A 23523-nucleotide genomic window follows, 5' to 3' on the forward strand; every position below is an offset into this window, starting at 1 on the left:
CTTAGACTTTACCAGTTGGGAATCCTTGGAGAAATATACTTTTTAGGTAGAATTCAGTCTGGACCAATCTGGAACCATACTACCATATTTTACCCTATAGAACTTAGTATAAGTTGTAAGCTGTATTATTTAATACTTTTATAATCCAAAATCTTGTGTGTGTTTTTTATTTTCTAAGTACTCATAAAATAACGATGTTCATTAGATTAAACAACAACAACAAAAAATTGTAGTTATTAGTGGTTTTGCAGCCTACTGATTCAGATCTGGGGCATTTTTGAAGTTACATTTTTGGCTCTTGTCACAGAATATGTACATACAGGAATGAGCGAGATATGTAAATAATGTATATGTCCAGAGAGTAGGATTTTATTAAAAGTAGATGTTAAGGATTCACTGCAAAATTTGGACAAGATCCTGAATTATACACCTTCAGTATGCAATATTACTTTCTGTAATAATGTTATATAATGTTGTTATTTGTTATTTGGAGTGATTCATTGGTAGCTGGGAGAAAAGGTAGTGAGATTATGTTGCAGCTGTGCTTCATTTATTTTACACTTTTGTAGAAACGCCACCTCCTGGATACATCAGTGAAGATGGAGAAACAAGTGACCAACAGTTGAATCAAAGTATGGACACAGGTAAAAAAAAGTCTTTGAAAATTCCTCAGTTATTAGATACACATTTCTTGTTTTGTTTAAAACTCAAAAAAGATGTTACTCTTAGAGAAGTTGAGAAACATACCAAAAAAGATGATCTTCTATCTTGATTTAACATACCTGAACTACCAAAGGGGTCCATGTTGTCCCTGAAAAATTAACGTATGGTACTCTGCAGAATAATTATTTTTTAATTAGAGTAAATGAAAATTTGAAAACATGCACATGCTTTTATTTCTTTTTAAGTATTTGCTTCTGTTTTAGTTGCTTTTCACTGCTTTTTTTAACCTAATAGTGAGTTTTGAATTATAGTAGATTAATTTCTTATACTTAACTATCAACTCCAAACAGTGATGAAGAAAAAAATTAAAGCTTTAAATCATGTCTTATGTAATAAAATGTGTAACTCAGCAGAACTAATAAATTATCAGTGAAATCACTTTGATGTCATTGTAATTGTCCAGTTTGATTCATTTCACTCTATCTGTATCTTAACTATTGGACACCTTAATATTACAGCCTGATAGATTATACCATCATCTTTGTCCACATCTCAACACTAATGCATTCTTGGTTATGATAATCTAAATTAATTTTTAAATGGATTAACGTTGGTGGGGGAAGGAGGGGTTACAATAATTCTGTTGTTTAAATCTGTTTTTTAGACTCCCAGGTAAAGAAGTTTCTGCTGTAGCTAATCATACATTTGGGTCTTTACGAGTACCAGATAACTAAGAAAGGTAGATAATCTAATGAACATTGGAAATGACATGTTATACATCTTAATGCAAATATCTTAATGCACATGATATTTGACTTTCCACATATGTTTGCTGAAATTAGATGTCAACTTTCTTCTTGAAGCAGTAATATTCTTTTTTGCCTGTGATGGACAGCTGTTACTGTGACATTTAAAAGTGAATGATAAGAAAAGATACTGAATGTCATAAGCCACAATGAGATGCTACCTCACACCTACTAGATGGCTGTAATCAAAAAAAGGACAATAACAAATGTTGGTGAGGATGTGGAGAAATTGAAGTCCTCATGTATTGCTGGTAGGAATGTTAAATGGTTCAGCACTTTGGAAAAGTTTGCTGTTCCTCAAAAAGTTAAATATAGAGTTAACATATTGTGGCCAGCTATGTACCCAAGTGAATTGAAAACATGTCTACTCAAAAACTTGTACATGACTGTTTATGCAGGCGTTATTCTTAATATTCAAAGTTAGAAACAACTCAGATGTCCATCAAATGATGAATGGATAAATAACATGAGATATGTTTCTGCAGTAGAATTATTCAGCCATGAATAATTCATGCTTCATGAATTAGCCATGAATAATTCAGTACTTCATGCTGTACTTCATGATAGTACAGCATGAAGTGTGGTACATGATAGTACAGCATGAACTACTGTGGTACATGTGGTACATGATAGTACATGATAGTACATGATAGTACAGCATGAAGTGTGGCAACATGGATGGACCTTGAAAGCAGTATGTTAAGTGAAAGAAGCCAGGAAAAAAAGGCTGCAGGGATTCTAATTAGTGCACAGACACCTATTCAACAATATAACTGAAACCACAAATATGAGTATTGGTTACGTATGATAAATGAATCAAAGTCAAAAATGGAGGACAAACTGAATCAGTCAGCTAAAATAATTGCAGTGTTGGGGCTAACTTTGAACCCAACCTAATATTTCTGTTTCAGTGGAGCAATGTTACTGGCTTTCTGAATGACATGTTTAAAATTACTGTATGACAATGGGAATATGTGATTCATGAGATGCCAACAGTTGGTTTGGCTGCCAGCCTCTTAACCAATATCAGTTTCTCTCTCGGGGCCATGACAGGAAACACAATTCTGACTGATGCAGGGCTCCAATTTAGAACAAAGTTGGCCACCTCTCTAACTCTGGTTCATACCTTCCAGAGGGAAGGACATAATTAAATTCATCTTCCATAACCTGCTGGGAAAAAAAATGAATTGAAAAAATTTTAAAGGGGCAACCAGAGGATAAATTAGGCATAATAAGTAATTATATGGACAAGCACTTGTTACTTTTTTCTTTTTTTTAAATTGAGATTTCTCTGATCAAGACTTTATTCTTCCTTTATAGTCTTGTGGACATTAGAGATCAGGCTGGACGTCGTAAGAAATTTAGAAGTTTGATTAACCTCTGTAATACTGTATAATCAGTCCCTTTTCAAGTCATGATTTTTATGAACATATTTATTCTAACAGGTATATAGAGAAATAGAACATAATAGATCGTAAGATGTGGATTTCGTAACTCACAATTCAGTTTTGTATCTTCTACATACACTGTGCTTGGTCCAAGATATACAAAGAGACTTAAAGGGTTTTTTAATCTGCCTGTGTCCCAGAAGATAAAATGAGGTCCTGACCTCCCATGCCTCAGAATATGGCCTTGTTTGGAAGTAGCATCTTTGTAAAGGTAATTGTTTAAGATGAAGTCATACTGAAATGCGATGGGCCCTAATTCTATATGACTGGTGTCTTTAAGAGATAGGGAGGAATGTGCCATATGAAGATGGAGGCAGGTAACTGGAGTTAGCACCTGCAAGCTGAGCAATTCCTAGGATAGTTGGGAAACCCAAAAGCTTAAGAGAAAGGCATGGAACAGATTCTCCCCTTGAGCCTTTGAGAGAGCATGGCTTTGCCGACACCTTGACTTGGGACTTAGGTCTTCCAAAGCTCTGAGAAAATAAATTTCTGTTGTTTTAAACCACCCAGTTTGTGGTGTTTTGTTAGAGCAAGCCCTAGGAAGCTGATACAGTGAGTATTAAGATTTTGAGAGTATCCTACTAGTATGTATATTTAATTATTTGTAAGTTATATACAGGCACTTCATGTACATTTTAAAATATATACAAAAATTAGAAATTGAAAGATGAGATTAAATAGAAAATACGTTTTAATTTTTTCTTTTTGTAAACTAGTAGTTTTGTGTACTCCTAGACAGTGTTCACATACACTCCACTTACAAGACTGCTTTTCTTAACCAAATGCATATAATCAAAATAGCATAGTGAGACTCTGAGCTTGACTACTTGAGTTTGAAATGTTCCTCTTCCATATACTAGCTAGGTAGCCTAGTTTTTAAATCTGTAAAATAGGGACAATAATAGCATTTAACTCATAGAGTATTAACAGGTCTTATATTTATAAGGCATCTATGTGTTCCTAACCTGTAATAAGCACTGTATGAATGTAGTTAAAGAAAATGTTAGGAGGAGTTAACCATTAAGAAAAAGGAAGATAGTGGATTGCACAAAAATTTGAAGGAAAGTGAAGACTTGAGATCCAGACACAGAAGCACTTGACCTTTGTTGTTTAGGATCATCTCTATAAAATAGGAAAGTAAGATTTTTGTCAAAAATGAGGAGTCAGGTTTGACAACTTCAGGATAAAAGTCTTAATAACAATGCCTTTTCTCTGCCATGTGTTAAACAGTTTTTTATGTAGATGTATATAGCATGTCTTTCATTAGATGAATTTTTTAGTATTTTATACTTTCAGTGCTGTTATACACATTTTTGTTACATTTTATTTTCCAGTTGTTCCTAGGATATGGGAAGTACTTGATTTTTGCATATTAATCTTTTCTCCTGTATTCTTGTTAAATTGACTTTTTGGTTCTAGAATTCTGTAGATTCTTGAGGTTTTCTGCATACACAACCATGTCATCTGTTGATAAGGACCGTTTTTCTTTTTTCTTTTTTTTTTTTTTTTTGAGACGGAGTTTCACTCTTGTTGCCCAGGCTGGAGTGCAGTGGCACGATCTCAGTTCATTGTAACCTCCGCCTCCCAGGTTCAAGCGATCCTCCTGAGTAGCTGGGATTACAGGCATGCACCCCCTCCCCCAGCTAATTTTTTGTATTTTTAGTAGAGATGGGGTTTCTCCATGTTGGTCAGGCTGATTGCAAACTCCCAAACTTGGGTGATCCACCCGCCTCGGCCTCTCAAAGTGCTGGGATTACAGGCATGAGCCACGGTGCCCGACTGACAGTTTTTCTTTTTTTCCCCCGTCTTTATGCTTTTTTCTTTTTCTGTCCTAAGACCTACAGTAAACTGTTGAATTTATAAGAATGGACATTTTTGCATTGTTCTGATTATAGGAAGAATACATTTCGCAATTCCCCCTTTAAATATGATGTTAATTGTGGATATTTTGGAGATTGTATCTGATTGAGGAAGTTCTTTTTCCTTTTTGTTCTTCATGTTTTAAGTGTCTTTTATGAATGGCTGTTGGATTTTGTCCAGTGTTTTTTCTGCATTTATAAAGGGGATCATATAGTTTCATGGATTTCAATTGTTTTATTTTTGAGAATTTTTCCATCTATGTTTATGAGAGATTGGTCTGTAGGGTTTTTCCCCTTGTTGTGTGTTCATTAGTTTTAATATCATAAAATGTGTAGGAAAGGGCTTTCTCCTGTTTTCTGAAAGTGTTTCTTTAAGGTTGGCATTATTTCTTTCTTAAATTTTTGATAGGGCTGGGCATGGTGGTTCTTGCCTGTAATCCTAGCACTTTAGGAGGCCAAGGCTGGAGAATTGCTTGAGCACAGGAGGTCAAGACCAAACTAGGGAACAAAGCAAGACGCCATCTCTACAAAAAAAAATTTTTTTTTTTAATTAGCCAGGGGTAGTGGCATTCACCTGTGGTCCCAGCTACTTTAGAGGCTAAGGTGGGAGGGTCACTTGAGCCCAGGAGGTTGAGGTTGCATTGAGCCACGTTTGTGCCGCTGCACTCCAGCCTGGGCAACAGTGAGACCTTGTATTCAGAAAAAAGAGATTTTACCAGAGAAACCATCTCTTGTAGGAAAGCGTTTTTTAAATTGAGGATTGTTTACATTTTTAATTTTGTGTATGTATTTGATAAACTTGTATTTTGTTAGAAATGTGTTCATTTCATCTAAGTTGTAGGATTGATTAATTGAGACAGGATCTCACTTTGTTGCCCAGGCTGGAGTGCAGTGGCCTGGTTGGCTCACTGCAGCCTCAACCTCCCAGGCTCAGGCAGTCTTCCCCACTATAGCCTCCTGCGGAGCTGGGACCACAGGAGCATGCTACTGAACCTGGTTAATGTTTGTGTTTTATGTAGAGATGGGATTTCACCAGGTTGCCCAGGCTGGAGAATTTATTGATACAAAGTTATTTCTGATATTTGTTATTCCTTTCGTGTATGTGAGATCCATTTTAAAATTTATAATGTTAGTAATTTGACTTTTTAATTTTTTATTAGAACGTCTTGCAAGGGATTTATCAGTAGTCTCAAAGGACCAATTTTTTGTCTTGTTCATTTTTGTCTTTGTCTCTTTTCTGTTTTGTTTGTATTCATCATCTTTTTGTCTACTTACTTTTCATTTAATCTGCTCTTTTTCTGTCCTCTTGTGGTATACATTTAGATCATTGATTTGTTTATAATGTAAGCATTTAAAGCTATAATTTTCCCTCTAAGCTTTATGTTAGCTCTATATTACAAAGTTTCTGTTGTTTTTTAATTATCACTTAATTATTTTCTAATTCTTCTTGACTCATGAGTTATTTAGAAGTTTGGGTTTTTCTTAGGAGTGTGAGGATTTTCTAGATACTTCATTGATTTTTAATTTAATTCTGTTATAGTCCAACATATAGTGTGTGTGACTTTAGTCCTTGGAAATTTATGAGAATTATTTTATGCTACAACATGTAACTTATCTTGATAAGAGTCCCATATATAGTTGGAAAGAATGTATATACTATAGTGTTCCAAATGTCATTTAGGTCCAGGTGGTTGATGGTGTTTAAATCTTCTTAATTCTTTATGATTTTTTAAAAAATCTCCGTATTTTGTCAGTTATGATTGGTGTTAAAATCTTCAGCTCTGATTTTAGAGTCATCTGTTTCTGCCTTTAGTCCTGTCAGTTTTTGCTTCATGTATCTTTAACCTCTGTAATTAGAAGATAATACATTTAGAATTACTACATCTTCCTAATGAATTTACCCTAATTATAAAATGCATTTCATATTAACATCACCATATCTTCTTTCTTACCTCCGGTTACATGATATATTTTTAATTGTTTCAGTCTATCCGAATCTTTATATTTATAGTGTGTTTCTTGTGGCCAGCATATTTTTGGTTTCATTTAATCTAACAATTTTTGTCTTTTAGTTGGAAAATTGAGTTCACTTATATTTAGAGGAATTATTGATACTGGGTTTAGGCTACCATTTTGCAATTGTTTGTTCTCTCTGGTTTTTGTTTATCTGTTTGTTTTCCTGCCTTTTAGACTAATCAAATAATTTTTGTTTCATTCTGTTTACTCTCTTGGCTTTTTACCAATAACACAGTATTATTTTCTCAGTTGGCATTCTTGTGATTACATTGTACTTATCGTGTTATACCTAGAAGATTACTTAAGTTGTAATATTTTACAATGTCACGTAAAATTTAAGAACTTTACACCACTCTAATTTCATTCATCCACTTCTGTTGTTTGTACTATTATTGACATATATTTTACTTAATAAAAATGTATAAACCCCAAAGTACAGTGTTATTTTTGCCTTTTTTTTTTTTTTTTTTTGAGATGGAGTCTCCCTCTGTTGCCCAGACTGGAATGCAGTGGTGTGATCTTGGCTCACTGCAAGCTCCACCTCCTGGGTTCGTGCCATTCTCCTGCCTCAACCTCCCGAGTAGCTGGGACTACAGGTGCCTGCCACCACGGCTGGCTAATTTTTTTGTGTGGTTTTGTTTGTTTGTTTGTTTGTTTTTGTATTTTTAGTAGAGACGGGGTTTCACCATGTTAGCCAGGATGGTCTCGATCTCCTGACATCGTGATCCGCCCACTTCAGCCTCCCAAAGTGCTGGGATTACAGGCGTGAGCCACTGCGCCTGGCTATTTTTGCTTTTGATATCAAGTTGATTTTTAAAGAAAATTAGAAGGGATAAAAAGGAGTGTTACATTTACTTACATATTTACCACTTTTGCTCCTTTTTGATGCTTTTTATTCCTTTAACTACAGGACATTTCCTTCAGTTGTTTTAGCACTATTTTGTAGAGACTCTCCTTTCTCCATTGATTTACATTGGCTCCTTCATTGAAAATCAAGTGATAATATGTATGTGACCCTGACTTTGGGTCTTCTTTTAATCCAATTAAATGAATTTTTCATTTCAGATCATTTATTTTTTAGGTATATAATTTCCATTTTAAAGTCTTTGATAATTTATGTCCAGTTAATATGTAACATGGCCTGCTTTTGTTGACTGTTTTATCTCTTGATTATGGGTCATTCTTCCCCCCTCCATCTTTGAATATCTCTTGTTTTTTAATTGGATAGTGGGTGTTGTATATAAAATAATATTAGAGGCTAAAATAGATACACTGTCTTTGGAAAGACCAACTCTTTTCTCTCTCCAGTTGCTAAGTTGAAGAGCTGATTCTTTCCCTGCCCTTAGGATTTGAGTTGGAAAGGTGATAATTTGGTGCTTTAATATGACATCACTCAGGTTTCAGGGAGGGTCAGTTCCCTACCTTATCAGGACTTTCAGATATGAATATGGCAAGACTGCATATTCTCATTTCTTTCCAGCCTTGCCCAAGACTTCCTGTGCTACTATGTACTCAGCTAAAGACATGTATTGGAACCGACTGGTGAAGAGGAGCTCTGTGCTTACAGCTTCTTAGATTCCCGTCATCTGTGCATGGCCTTTTGAAATTTTAGTTGGCTTCTCCTTTGGCAAGCGCAGTCCTTTGCCTGTGTCCTGACTTGGCAGTTGCTGTCAGTAGTGAAAGTGATTACCATTCTGTTAACCAAAGAGGAGCTCATCCCTCTCTTTAAATTAGTTCATACGGACTTACTTGGATCTATATCTATATGATAACTTTAAAGAAAAATAGGATTTTTTGTTTGTTTGTTTATCCACTATTTTCTTACTGCTATTTCAGAAGCAAAGATTTTCCCCAGTCTTCTACATACTAAGTATAAGGGGAACTCTGTAGGAGTTTCTAATAAAAACAAAAGCAGCCTTTTTTCTCGTTATGAACAGAATTATGCTCATAGAAAATTTGGAAATATATAAAACCTAAGATGCTATCACATTGGGGATTAAGTTTTTTAAAACAAGAAATGAGAAAATGGTCATTCATGCATTATATATTTCATAAGCTGAATTTGACAATTATAATGTTGTCTCACTTTGGCAGGGAAGCTTAATCTCTTATTTCTACCATTATTCTATGTCACATAAAAGTTAAACAGTGTTCTACACATAAGATTATGATACAGCATTTCGAATTATACAACAAATGGATGTTCATTATAAAAAATTAGACAGCATAGGCAAAACAGGAAAACTTAAGCATTACATATAATTGCATCTAGCAAAAAATTAAAATTTTAAAAGGTTCAACTTTTACCAGAAATTTAAAAAAAATGCTGTCACGAACCTATTAAAAAATAGCTAGAAAATGACAGAGAAATTCAGTAGGATGTCAGATTCTAGAGTTCCTGTTCTTGTTTACTACACTGTATCTCTGGCTGGTTTTAGGTGACATGGGGGATAAATGGGTGCTTTTGATACATATTGCCGAGGCTTAGAATATGACTAGTGATCATATTTGGGATAAGGTTGAAGAAGCAACCCAGGATGATTCCCAGTTTTCTGGAAGGTTTGTGAACACTTGTGGTCTGTATTCAGTAAATTAGACTTTTTAAAACGTACATTTTTATTGTGTATGTTTAAGGTATATAACGTGATATTTGGTGTATGTCGTGAAGTGGTTATTGTAGTCAACTAAATCCATCATCTCACATAGTTACCTTTTTATGTGTGTGATAAGAGTACCTAATATCGACTCAGTAAATTTCCAGTATACAACACAATATTGTAACTGTAGTCCTCAGGTTGTACATTAAATCTCTGGGCATATCTTACGTATCTGCAACTTTATACCCTTTGACCTATAATCCCCCAGTTTTCCCCTAACCTGTAATCACTATTTTATTATTTTTCTATGTATTTGGCTTAAAAAAAAAAAACCCACATATGATATGTCATGTTTCTTATTCTGTGTCTACCTCATTTCCCTTAGCATGGTGTCTTCCAGATTCATCCATGCCAGAAGTGGTAGGATCTCCCTTTTTAAGGCAGAATAACATTCAATTGTGTGTGTAACCCACCATTTGTTTATTCGTTCATCTGTTGATGGGACACTTGGGTTGTTTTCTGTATCTTTGCTATTGTGAATAAAAGCAGCAAGAGAAAAAGCAGTGTGCCACGTAACAAGGGAGTCTTCATTAGTCAGTCAGATTTTTCAGCAGAAAAGTTTGCAGGCCAGGAGAGATGAGTGGTGTATTTAAAGTGCTGAAAGAATTAAAAAACAAAACTGAAATTAGCTGGATGTATTGGTACGCACCTGTGGTCCCAGCTACTCAGGAGGCTGAGGTGGGAAAATTGCTTGAGACTAGGAGGTGGAGATTGTAATAGTAAGCCAAGATTGTGTCACTGCCCTCCAACCTGGGTGACAGAGTGAGACCTCGTTTAAAAAAAAAGTACCCCTGCCAACCGAGAATACTATAATCAGTAAAGCTGTCCTTCAAGAATGAAGGAGAAATAAAAAATTTCTCAGACAAACAAAAGCTGAGGGAGTTCATCAGTGCTGGTGTGGTGAGGATGGGGAGCAACAGGCACACTCATTTATTGCTGGTCAGAATGAAAAATGGTATAGCCACTTTGGAAGATAGTTTGGTGATTTCTTACAAAACTAACCATATTCTTACCATATGGTTTAGCAGTCTTGCTTCTCCTTGGTATTTACCCAAATGAATTGAAAACTTAGGTCTACACAAAAACCTGCAGATGGATGTTCATAGTAGCTTTATTTATAATTTCCAAAACTTGGAAGCAACCAAGATGTCTTTAATAGGTGACTAGATAAATAAACTGATACATCCAAGTAATGTACAATAGGTCCTCAAGTAATGTCATTTCATTACAATGTTGATGATTGGGGAAATTTGGTTTTGTTGTAGTTATCTTGCTTAAGTCGGGTTCCAAAAAACCTGTGGAAGATGTTAAATGAAGACTTACTATATATGACATTCTGGAGAAGGCAGAACTATGGAGACAGTAGAAAGATAAGTGGTTACTGAGGCTTTGTGGGAGGGAAAGAGGACTAGGTGGAGCACAGGGCATTTACAGGGCAGTAAAACTACTCTGTTTGATACTGTAAATGGATACACATCATTATACGTTTGTCAAAACCCAGAAAATGTATAACATAGTGAGCCCTAATGTAAATTATGGACTTTTGGTAATAATGTGGTGTAGGTTCATTATTATAACAAATGGACCATTGTGGTTTGCGGATGTTGATAGGGAATTTGGGGAAGCAGGGCAGGGGTCATGTGGAGCTCTTTGTACGAAACTTCTGTTCAGTTTTGCCATGATCTTGAAACTACTCTAAAAAAATAGTATATTTTAAAAATTAAAACAATTTAATGTCACCTTAAAAGATATAACAGATTTTTTTTAAAAAATCCTGGGTATTTGCAAATAGATGACAAGTCAAAGAACTGATTTTTAAGTTTAAAAACTTACAAATCAAGAAGAAAAAGATAGTTAATAGAATTGGCTAAAAGAACAGGAATACACTATTTACAACAAAAACAAGAAATTAAAAAATTGCTCCCTTAAAACCTATCATATTGGCAGATGTCAACATGTAGTGACACAGTGTGAAGAAACACTAGCTTTTAAATTCTTGATGAGATGAAACATTTTTGAGAGGGTATTTTGGCACTTATAAAAGTTTAACACATTTCATTTGACATTTGTTAATTTGTCAAAGATTTGAAAAATGTATCCCACAAATATCTGTAAATTTGTATGCGAAGATACATGCACAGGGATTTCTCTGGATGGTTTAGCTGTAAGTAGACACTGCTAATTCACAGTGGATCTCAAATAGGATATTTATATTTCTCCTAAGTGGAAGGCCTGTGGTCGGCGAGGTTTCAGTAACAGCATTTATGTATGAATAAGTCATAGGCTAATCATTAGTTACTTGCCTCTGGGTTTTTTAAAAATTTTTTTTAAAGGCTTCTATTAATTGCTAGCTTATTTTAAGTTTGTAAAATTTGTCTTTTTTGTAATCTGTAATTCTAACTTACCCCATCTGACTGAACGCCTGTTAATTTAAATGATCCTACTGGTCATTTCTAAGTGTTTAATAGAGGAGTAAACAGTTAAAAGATATTAATAATTGTGCGGTTTCCTCCATTTCTAATAGTGGCTTTGTTTATTTTATATTGGCTTCAGGAAACAGCAGTGAATTTTAGCTTATTGTTCCAAATATATTTTGACCTTTCTTAGTTGTACCTGTTGTGACTTGCCAACAGATTTTTCAAACTGAGAAAAAAGGAGCATAATTATGTTGTGGAAGACTGTTCTGTCTTGTAAAAAATAAGCATCTCTTCTCTGTTTCTGATTCATTTATTTATCTAGGGCTGCTGTTTCACCTTTATTGCCTGGTATTTTATGTCATGGTTATAATGGTGTGTGGTAGGGAGGAGGTGTGTAAGACAGTCTGACCTATGTTACTCTTTTTTTTTTTTTTCTCTTGAGACAGAGTCTCGCTCTGTTGCCCAGGCTGGAGTGCAGTGGGATATCCTCAGCTCACTGCAACCTCCACCTCCTGGATTCAAGCGATTCTTCTGCCTTAGCCTTCCGAGTAGCTGGGATTACAGGTGTGCACCACCACGCCCGACTAAGTTTTGTGTTTTCAGTGTGTTTTCAGGGGTTTCACTGTGTTGGCCAGGCTGGTCTCAAACTCCTGACCTTGTGATCCACCCACCTCAGTCTCCCAAAGTGCTGGGATTACAGGCGTGAGCCACTGTGCCTGGCCTGACCTATCTTATTCTACAGTTATGCTCTTGGTATACATTTGAAGCTTGGGTCATGCTCTTTTAGGTAACTTTCCCTAAACGTGTAGAGAATGATGATCATAAAACATTTTTTATATTTTTAATAAGATTATTTAACAACGCTTACAGCAAATGTGTTTTAAAATTGAGTTGCATGGAATTGAGCAGACTAGTCGCACCTTGATTTTTCATCTGTTGTCTCTGGTGGTTCTTATTTTGTATATTTGTGCCCCCTTACTTTCTTGATTAGATTTAGCCTGTTTACCCAAAAGAAAAAACATCATTTTCTAAGAAAGTGTAATTTACCGAAACTGACTCCAGAAAATAGAGCTATCTGAACAAGTCACCCTTCATAGAATAATGTCTCATAGTAAACCCTAGAAAGTTACTAACTATAAATGATTTCACAGAAGAATTCTACCAAACTTTTGAAGAATATGCTGTTATAATACTGTTTAAACCTTTTCAGAGGATAAAATTGCTAGATTGTAATAACATTGACCACAAAGCCTTACAAACATAGCACTCATGTAAATTTTCAGGCTCATATTGCTTGAGACTATTGATGCAAAAATCCTAAATAAGTATTTCATTGCTGTCAGCCTCAAAGCCAATGCCATGCTTAATGGGAAAAATGGTAGAAACATTACTCTAAAGTCAAGAGTAAGATACCCACCATCATCGCTGTTTTATCCCAAAGTGTGACAGTAACCCAAAGATGATTGATAAATCATGTAGAAGGGTTTTTTTTTTTAGTGCTACATGATCAAAATTAGGATTAAGAGTCATAAGACCAATGACTAAATATTTGTAACTCATACCATAAGAAGTCTTGTATCCCTAATATATATAAAGAGCTTTCGAATGATCAATAAGAAAATGATCAACATCACAGAAAAAAAAAAGAATAGGCTATTACGGAAAGGAAATACAGTGTAAACATGTGTAAAGCTACTCAAAATTAAAACTGTACTTGTGACCATGTTTTCATCTAGAAGCAATAACACCACAGGCATCCCTTTACTATGTTCTGACTGGGAATGTAAACTGGTACAACCTTGATGAATGATAATTTTACCCAAATCTATCAAAATTGCAAGTGCACAAACCTTTCGACCTGGCAGTTTCTTTAAGAATGTATCCTTCAGATGTGATTGGAAGCATGCAGAATGGTCAAGATTAGTTATTGCAATCTTAAAGCGTTGGTTCTTGTAGCAAAAGATTGAAAATAGCCTGAATATCCATCAATATGGGATCCCAATGTTATATGACTAATAACACATTGTGAACAATCTGGTAGAATAATATAGAAGATCAAAAATGGTTACCACTTGTGTATGAAAAGAAAGGACACAGAACAAAAAATGTATTTGCTTATGTGGTTCATAGAATATTTTGGAAAGATACCTAAGGAACTGTCAACATTAAGTATCTTTGGGAAGATGAACTGGTGGGCTGCAAGCCAAAACTGTTGCACCTTTTATACAGGAACCCCCCACCTTTTCTCCCACCCACCCCCCACAAATTAAATTTAAGCACTATATATCCTGAATTCTTGGTATTTAAATTATCTTTGTATTATTGTTGATAATTATTACCAGATAAAACCAGTTTTATGATTACTTGATCAGAAGTTCTGGAAATACTTCATTTATTTTTAAATTAAATCCTTTTGTTTTAGGCTCTCCAGCAGAACTATCTCCTACTACTCTTTCCCCTGTTAATCATAGCTTGGGTAAGTTGCAAATACGTTCCCCTCATCATGTTTATACTGTATCACCTACTTAATAATAAAAATCTTCTCTAGGAGTTATTTTTTATATATCGGAGAAAAGGATCCTAATGAATAACCAAATAATTATGTGTGTGGTTTACAATAGTGCTTTTTAAAAAGAATATTGATGCCATCCCTCAAAATTATTAAAAGTATTTTCTGCTGACACACATAAGAAATAGGTATAATCTTTTTATTATTGAAATCGTATTCCTCATAGAAAATTATGTAACCTATTATGGCTAGATTTTTATGGTTATGTTTTATGATGTAGCAATTAACAGGTATGGTATTACATATATATACACATTGACATAAATATGTATATGTAGTATGGGGGTTATATATGTATGAGAGTGTGCGTGTATATGTACAAATGTGTATGTGTATGGTCCCTTCATAACCATGAGTTCAACCTACAGATTCAACCAACTGCAGACTGAAAATACTCGGGAAAAAATGAAAATAACAATATAACAATAAAAACTAATACAAATTTTGTTTATTTAATTTTATTTATTTTTTGAGACAGAGTCTCGCTCTGTCGCCCAGGCTAAAGTGCAGTGGCGCGATCTTGGCTCACTGCAACCTCTGTCTCCTGGGTTCAAGCAGTTCTCTGCCTCAGCCTCCTGAGTAGCTGGGACTACAGGTGCATGCTGCCACACCCAGCTAATTTTTGTATTTTTAGTAGAAACGGGGTTTCACTATGTTGCCCAGGCTGGTCTCAAACTCCTGGCCTCAAACGATCCACCCACCTCGTCCTCTTAAAGTGCTGGGATTACAGACGTGAGCCACCGTGCTGGGCCCAAATTTTAAAATACAGTATAACAACTATTTGTATAGTATTTACATTGTTAGGTATTATAAGTAATCTAGAGATGATTTAAAGTATACATGATGACGTGAATTTAAGTTACATGCAAATACTATGCCCTTTTATGTCAGGGACTTGAACATCTGAGGGTTTTTAGTTAGGAGGAGCCGGTCCTAGAACCAATCCCCTGCAAATGACAAGGGATGACTATATATACATTTCTGTATTACTATTATTATTTTTGCCCTCATTTTACCCTGCTATTTCACAATTTCTCTTGGGTTGTTATATGTTTGGAATTTATTTTACACAATTATGAGGTTTTTTTCTTTTGCAGTATTCCTATGTTTTAGTCAAAATTGCAGAAGCTAAATACATAGTTTTCCAGTGAAATAAGTAGTCTTTTGACTCTATGGTCTGTTTCCACTTGCATGATCTTTGTGTGTTACTGCTTTCTGGTTCTCATGTGTGAGTGGATTTTCTCTTTTTGTAGCTAGGGTATCTCACCAAGAATTTGATGTTAAAATAGACAAATGTAAAAATATGTTATATTTTGTATCCTTTTATTATGTCTATTTTTCTTTGTGTGGCTTTTGACTCGTTAATCTTTGCATCGGCTTTATCTTACCCCACGTTAGCTTTTTTATGTGCTTTAGAAATGCACCAAGTATGGCAAGTTGACTGACTTTGCCTATGATTGTTTTGTATTTGAACAGGAGCTAGACTAAAACTACTGGTAAAACAAAGAATCCAACAAAAAGTGATTTAATGACATGGGGGAAATTTGAAAAAATCTGGTATGATATATGAAACTGGAGTTTTGGGTGAAAAATATTGAAAATCTGGTATGATCTATGGAAACCGATTATGTCTACTTCCTGAGCTTTTGCCAGTGCAGGCTGGCATAGAGCATGTAAAGATGATTATATTCAGTCTAATTTTGGCTTGAATTGTTCACACATTTCTTCCTTTTATTTATTTTTTATTTTTATTTTTTTCTTTTTCAGACTTACAGCCAGTTACTTACTCAGAACCTGCATTTTGGTGTTCAATAGCATATTATGAATTAAATCAGAGGGTTGGAGAAACCTTCCATGCATCACAACCCTCACTCACTGTAGATGGCTTTACAGATCCATCAAATTCAGAGAGGTTCTGCTTAGGTTTACTCTCCAATGTTAACCGAAATGCCACAGTAGAAATGACAAGAAGGCATATAGGTATGTTTTTTTTTTTTTTTTTTTTTTTCAGTTCCTTTATATAGCTTCCAGGTTTTTTCCCCTTTGGTGAGTTTATATATTAAATGAAATCTGCTTGCTGTTCATCTGAAATGAGATATCTAAAACAAGAACTGCGTTTAATATAGTTCAAAATATAATTCAGGGACATCTCAAAATGTGGTCTGCGGACTTCGGGTAGTCCCAGAAACCCTTTCAGCTAGTTTGTGAGGTCAAAGCTATTTTCACAGTAGTACCGAGATGCTGTTTGCCATTTTTACTCTCATTCTCTCATGAGTGCACAGTGGAGTATTCTAGAGCCTACATACGTATGATTTTGCAGGAGATGAAATGTAGATTTGATAGTGAGACTCCAATTCTGTTACACTAGACATTAAAGAGATTTGCAAAAGGGTGAAATGTGGCCACTGTTTTTTTTTGCTTTGGAAATACAGCTGTTTTTCATAAACATTGTTTATGTTAATATGTAATGGATTTATTATTTGATTTTTAAATGAGTTTTTTAAATCTCAGTTTTTATATCTAATATGGTCATTTTCCATAATATTCACATAAACAAAAGCTCTTGGGGTGCTCAGTATTTCCTTAACAATGAAGTGAAAAAGTGTGAGAGCCATTCATAATTGAACATCATTCTCATCACCTTAAAGTAACTTATTTTAACAATAGTTTGCTTCTGTTTTTTTTTTCTGATTAACCATCACCTCCTGTGAGAAGTAATGCTGGTTATCAAAGGCTGATTTTGATACTGCAAAATGATAATGACTAGAAGATCTATTACTTGGTTCCATGTGGAAGTTCTCAAATCTTGCTTGATGTATAAATTTGGATAATCTTATTAAGATACCCAGTGGCACTGTAGGTGCTTTAACTAAAATAGTTTTTTGTTTTTGTGTCTTATTTGGGGTTCTGCAAAAAAATTTAATGGGTTTTTTCCTGCCCTATTCTCTTCTCCCTCCAAAGTTTTAGATTGCTGTCATTATTAGATTTTTTTAAATTTTTGATTTCTAGTTTTATAGGTGATTTTGATAAGGGAATATAGCCTGAAAAATCTCTACTTTTGGACTTAATGTTTTTCCAATGACCACATGCATAACTATTTTACAAATATTCCATAGTCTTAACAGAACCAGCGTACCAGGTTCTGTATTTATTAAATCTGGAATGTTAGTTGTTTTATTAGTTTTCTTTACTGTGTAACAAATTACCGCAAACTCAGTGGCCTAAAACACCAATTTTTTACCTCGCAGTTTCTATGGGTCGGGAGTCCAGTCATGGGTTAGGCGGTCTTTTCAAGGTTTAACAAGGCGAAGATTGAGATATTAGCTGGCCTGTGTTCTTATCTGGAGCTTGAGGTCCTCTTCTAAGCCCACATGGTTGTGGCAGAATTCAGCTCCTAGATGCCACCTGAATTCCTTGTCACGTGGTGCCATCCATCTTCAAAGTCAGCGATGGAGAATGCCTCTTGTGTTGAATACTTCTCATGCTTTGCATCACTACCCTATGACAGTCTAGTCCCTTTTAAAGGATTGCCTGATTGAGTCAGGCCCACCAAATATAATCTCCCTTTCTTAAGGTTAACTGATCTGCTGCCTTAATTACATCTGAAAAATTCCTTAACAGCAGCACCTAGTGTTTGATTAATAGAGAATGTATGTGCATCTCAGGGCTGAGACTCTTAGGTGCCGTGTTAGAATTCTGCCTCTCACAATTTTTTTTTTTTAAATTCTTATATCTCATATTATTTTGCATCTGTGATCTGTCATACTCTGAAAGAAGTATATTAAAAATCTCCCAGTAGAATTTTTTCTCACTTAATCATGCTTATACATCTAGAGGCTTGGTTTCCACCGTAATATATAGTTTTCAAAATGGGAAATGACTCTTAACCTCTTGATGTTTTTGTATCTTTTTTCTTAACGTTAGTGGGATCTTTAAGAAAATACAGTTGTAACGAAGATATATTTCTCCAAACAGTGAATTCCTTCAAAAATTAACTCAATCTTTTACTTATTTTAAAATAATATATACCATTTGTATGAAACTATTTTACTATCTGTGTACTTTTTCTACATTGTTTAAATACTTTCGATACACATGTATTTTAAAATCAATAAAACCTAGAATATTCTTGGAGAAATATATAGTATTCTTGGTGAAATAGTATTCTTGGAGAAATATACAGTAGTATATTTAAAGTTAGACTTCAGAAAGACATTATCTGTGAAAAAGATCCTCGAAATACCTTATATCATTTTAGAATTTTCCTAAGAAAATGCTTCTAAAGTCACACGGAAATAGTAAATGTTACAAAACTAATCTCCTTTGTATTTTGTTTCAGGAAGAGGAGTGCGCTTATATTACATAGGTGGGGAAGTTTTTGCTGAGTGCCTAAGTGATAGTGCAATCTTTGTGCAGAGCCCCAATTGTAATCAGAGATACGGTTGGCACCCTGCAACAGTGTGTAAAATTCCACCAGGTATGCATTCAATAATGTAAATAAACCTATCATGTCAACTTGCTTAGTTTTTCTAGTTGCTAATCTTAGGAATTGGTAGATGATTGCATGCTCATATTCTAAAACTTGTAACCCTTTTAAAATTTTTAGTAGTGATACTCTTTTGACAGTTTCTTTTACCTTTTTTAATCATAGGCTGTAATCTGAAGATCTTCAACAACCAGGAATTTGCTGCTCTTCTGGCTCAGTCTGTTAATCAGGGTTTTGAAGCCGTCTACCAGCTAACTAGAATGTGCACCATAAGAATGAGTTTTGTGAAAGGGTGGGGAGCAGAATACCGGTATGAAATACATATTTGGTTCTTAAATTTCCACAATGTAATTATGTTTTATTCCGTTTTTGCATATTCTGGAGTTCATTTGTATCTATTTTCATTGAGGTTAGAGTCAGCTGATCTTTATGTAAAATAAGGTTGGAGGCCTCCAAATTAAAAACTATTGCAAATTACTGAGCTGCCATCATGGAAGATATCATTAAAACATGCACGGGCATGCATTTTAAGATAATGCAGAGTGTTAAATACCATAAAAGGGGTGTATATGAAGAGTTATGTTAGTTTATGGAAGGAGATATGTTTGCACACAGTGCTCAAGAAAAACTTGATGGCACGGGATCCAGTTGTAAAAGATGCGTTGGATTTCAGTAGTCATAAATGGGGTGGGCAGAGTTGGGAAGTGATAATCTTGAGGATAGCATAGCAATTCAGTTTGGAGAATAGAAAAAATAAGGCTGGACAAATAAATTAAGACAAACTGAATGTAGGTTAAGAGGAGGAACTTCATTCAGAAATAGGAGGAATACTTGCTAATGTGACAGGCATTGTGCTGTTTTAAGTGTAGTATCTAAAAATTACTATTTCTGTTGTCAATTCATTCTTTGTAAGGTTGAAATATATGAAATTGCCATCCTTGCAGGTAACAAATGGTTCAAACTAATACATATTTGTAAATAGGCATAGAAAGCTGGTAATTTACCCAAGGTTACATTTTAAGTGGTTGAGATGGGATTGGAAGATAGTTCCCCTGGACTCTTAACCTCTTCTATAAGGATAGTAGTAACAATTATATATTTAAGTTTTACAAAAACTAATTTGTCATCAGTGGATAAAATAGATTATTGATAAACAGTAGATTGGATTTCACATCAAAGAGAGGGAAGACTACTTTACCATATTTAAGAGTAGGAATTAAGTAAAATAAAATACTCAGTCTTCAATTTGTATTGTTTTCTCCGTATGCTTGCTTAAGAAATCTTCATGTAATATAGTGATTGTATTCCTGCTGCTTCTGGCAATTTGGTCTCTTCCAAATTGATTTGTTTTGAACTTGGTTGTCTAACTTAAGTTTTGTCAGAAATCTGACTTTGAGAGTGAGGTGTACTTGTTGAATACATTTTAAAATATATGTTATGTATTTATATCAAAATGAAGACTTGTCACTAATTTTTCTGAGTTATATTGGTAGAGTCATTTTATGATTTTGCTATAGTTCTGTTTTGATTATTACCCTTTTGAGATGTTGTTACCTGTAGAGAATGGTGAATGCCGTTTTCTTAAAGCTTTAGACTTGAGTTGATAGCAAAATTGGATTTCAATTATATTGTCTAATAAGATTTCAGGTCAGACTTTTTTCTTCAAAAGGTTAGAATAAGGCAAAATATGATAGGAATTTAGTGGAAATAAGAGTGACTTACAGAGAGAATTCCATGTGTATCTATAGATCTTCTGCTAAGAGCAGTTTTACTTGGTAAAGATACTGCCCTTCTTCATTCACTGTGGACTCTGCTATTCTTTAACTCAGAGATAAAGTAAAATCTGTAATTACAGAAGCAGTAATACGCAGTATGTTTTTGTGAGTCTTGGGAGTCAGGTACATCTGACTTTGGAAGATCAAGTGGTTTCCTCTAACATTTACAAATCAAAGTGGCAAATACCCATCTATCTGTGGATATGTGGGTAGCTACCAGGGACTTACTGTCTTTAATCATTCTGGAGCTGAGGAAATAGACTTAATATTTAGGTTTCTAAAACTATGTTTTTTAAATTTCTTTAATGCCATCTTGGTTGTTAGCTTAAAAATTAGGAAATGTAGTAAACAGGGAATTTAGATGTATGAAGAATTCATATTTAATCAAGAAATATATCTGTGTGGCAGCCTTTTTAAACCTACTCCCCTTGAGTGACCTGGATTATGACTTATTCCTGAAAGGGAAGTGGGACAGGGGAGAAAAGGGCAGCCAGGACCATTGTTAAGCCACCTACCACAGTGGGTGGGTCACTAGAACTGACACCCTTGGGGAAACTTTGGGAAATAGTAAACAGTCTACAGAATTATCCTCCCCAGGGGAACAGAACTGCGGGGCATGTAAATGTCAATTTCTGTTTCCTTGGTTGAGAGCTGCTCCTGGGGATGTTAATTTCCTGGCACCTCTAGCCTTTTTTGGTATATCAGAGAAGTTCCTGGGCACAGAAATGAAGATACCTGCATTTGGAAGTTGCCTAGAGCACACTGAAAAATCTGAAGGGTATAGTGGGGCACTGATGCCATCTGCCTCAGAAAATGACATCCTTGGAAGTACAGTTTTAAATTATATTGAACATGTGTTGCTTGGAGATGAAGAGTTGATAATGGGCTTTTCTTATATTTGAAGGGCTGTTAGTTTATAGAAGCAAGTGGATTTATTGACTTATTCTGTATAGCAAATAAGATGGAACTAAAATCAATGGATGGAAGTGACAGGATGTGTTTGAATAATTTGTAATTCCCATAGAGTTGCCCCTTTTGTTGAAGCACTATGAACAGCCCGAATGGTGTTGCTAAGAGGAGTGTTCATTGGCTTTGGCAGGGAAAGTTGAATTCCAGCTTTTAACACTCTGTGGTATGGGTTTAGCTTGGGCCAAAATTTTGTTTTTGCTTTGGTATACTTTTATTTAGATTCCATTTGATGTTTGAGTATCTACTATTCTGTGGTTGTTTTGATAAGTACAGTGACTGTATGTCTTCGTTTGCTTGGACAATCCTTATTCACGCCTCTCCTTTTGGCCTGATTTTTTTTTTTTTTTTTACCCCTCAAGACGAAGTCTCGCTCTGTCTCCAGGCTAAAGTGCAGTGGCATGATCTCGGCTCACTGCAACCTCTGCCTCCTGGGTTCAAGTGACTGTCCTGTCTCAGCCGCCTGAGTAGCTGGGACTACAGGCACGCGCCACCATGCCCAGCTAATTTTTGTATTTTTAGTAAAGACGGGATTTCACCATGTTGGCCAGGATGGTTTTAGTCTCTTGACCTTGTGATCCGCCCGCCTCGTCCTCCCAAAGTGCTTTGATTACAGTTGTGAGCCACCACATCTGGCCCTGGCCTGATATTAATAGTATCTACATTCTCTCTCAGGTGTTCCATTTTGGATGATGGTGAATAATAAGATCACCTTATTAATTTTAGTTTGATGAGAAAAAAATGTTCTTGTAAATCACTTCTAAAACCAGATCATCAGAAGTACTTTGAGGATCAGCCATTTTTTGAAATAATCGTGTCCAAAATTATATACACAACCTTTTAATTTCTCTAAATTTTTAATGCAGTGTACCTAAACATAGCCATTTTCCCTGCCTGTGGACTTGAATTTCATAACCATTTTCCTGTATTCTTTTAAACAGAAGGCAGACGGTAACAAGTACTCCTTGCTGGATTGAACTTCATCTGAATGGACCTCTACAGTGGTTGGACAAAGTATTAACTCAGATGGGATCCCCTTCAGTGCGTTGCTCAAGCATGTCATAAAGCTTCACCAATCAAGTCCCATGAAAAGACTTAATGTAACAACTCTTCTGTCATAGTATTGTGTGTGGTCCCTATGGACTGTTTACTATCCAAAAGTTCAAGAGAGAAAACAGCACTTGAGGTCTCATCAATTAAAGCACCTTGTGGAATCTGTTTCCTATATTTGAATATTAGATGGGAAAATTAGTGTCTAGAAATACTCTCCCATTAAAGAGGAAGAGAAGATTTTAAAGACTTAATGATGTCTTATTGGGCATAAAATTGAGTGTCCCAAAGGTTTATTAATAACAGTAGTAGTTATGTGTACAGGTAATGTATCATGATCCAGTATCACAGTATTGTGCTGTTTATATACATTTTTAGTTTGCATAGATGAGGTGTGTGTGCGCTGCTTCTTGATCTAGGCAAACCTTTATAAAGTTACAGTACCTAATCTGTTATTCCCACTTCTCTGTTATTTTTGTGTGTCTTTTTTAATATATAATATATATCAAGATTTTCAAATTATTTAGAAGCAGATTTTCCTTGTAGAAAAACTAATTTTTCTGCCTTTTACCAAAAATAAACTCTTGGGGGAAGAAAAGTGGATTAACTTTTGAAATCCTTGACCTTAATGTGTTCAGTGGGGCTTAAACAGTCATTCTTTTTGTGTTTTTTGTTTGTTTGTTTGTTTGTTTGTTTTTAACTGCTAAATCTTATTATGAGGAAACCATACTGAAAACCTTTCCAAGCCTCTTTTTTCCATTCCCATTTTTATCCTCATAATCAAAACAGCATAGCATGACATCATCACCAG

At 35.0% G+C, this 23523-nt stretch overlaps 1 protein-coding gene across 5 annotated transcripts in view; it reads left to right on the plus strand.

Moving 5' to 3' along the window:
• Positions 1–23310, plus strand: part of SMAD2 (SMAD family member 2) — an 88970-nt gene extending 65660 nt beyond the window's left edge. For all 5 annotated transcript variants that reach the window (XM_065533861.2, XM_065533863.2, XM_074022342.1 and 2 more), the window contains 6 exons: positions 570–644; positions 14289–14342; positions 16203–16415; positions 18775–18912; positions 19087–19231; positions 22604–23310. In XM_065533861.2, coding sequence (XP_065389933.1) covers positions 570–644; positions 14289–14342; positions 16203–16415; positions 18775–18912; positions 19087–19231; positions 22604–22727 — 749 coding nt within the window. In that variant the 3' untranslated portion in view covers positions 22728–23310. The remainder of the gene's footprint in view (positions 1–569; positions 645–14288; positions 14343–16202; positions 16416–18774; positions 18913–19086; positions 19232–22603) is intronic.
• The last annotated feature ends 213 nt before the right edge of the window (positions 23311–23523 follow it).

This window comes from Macaca fascicularis, chromosome 18 (assembly GCF_037993035.2).
Source record: "Macaca fascicularis isolate 582-1 chromosome 18, T2T-MFA8v1.1".
In the NCBI taxonomy this organism is placed as follows: domain Eukaryota; kingdom Metazoa; phylum Chordata; class Mammalia; order Primates; family Cercopithecidae; genus Macaca; species Macaca fascicularis.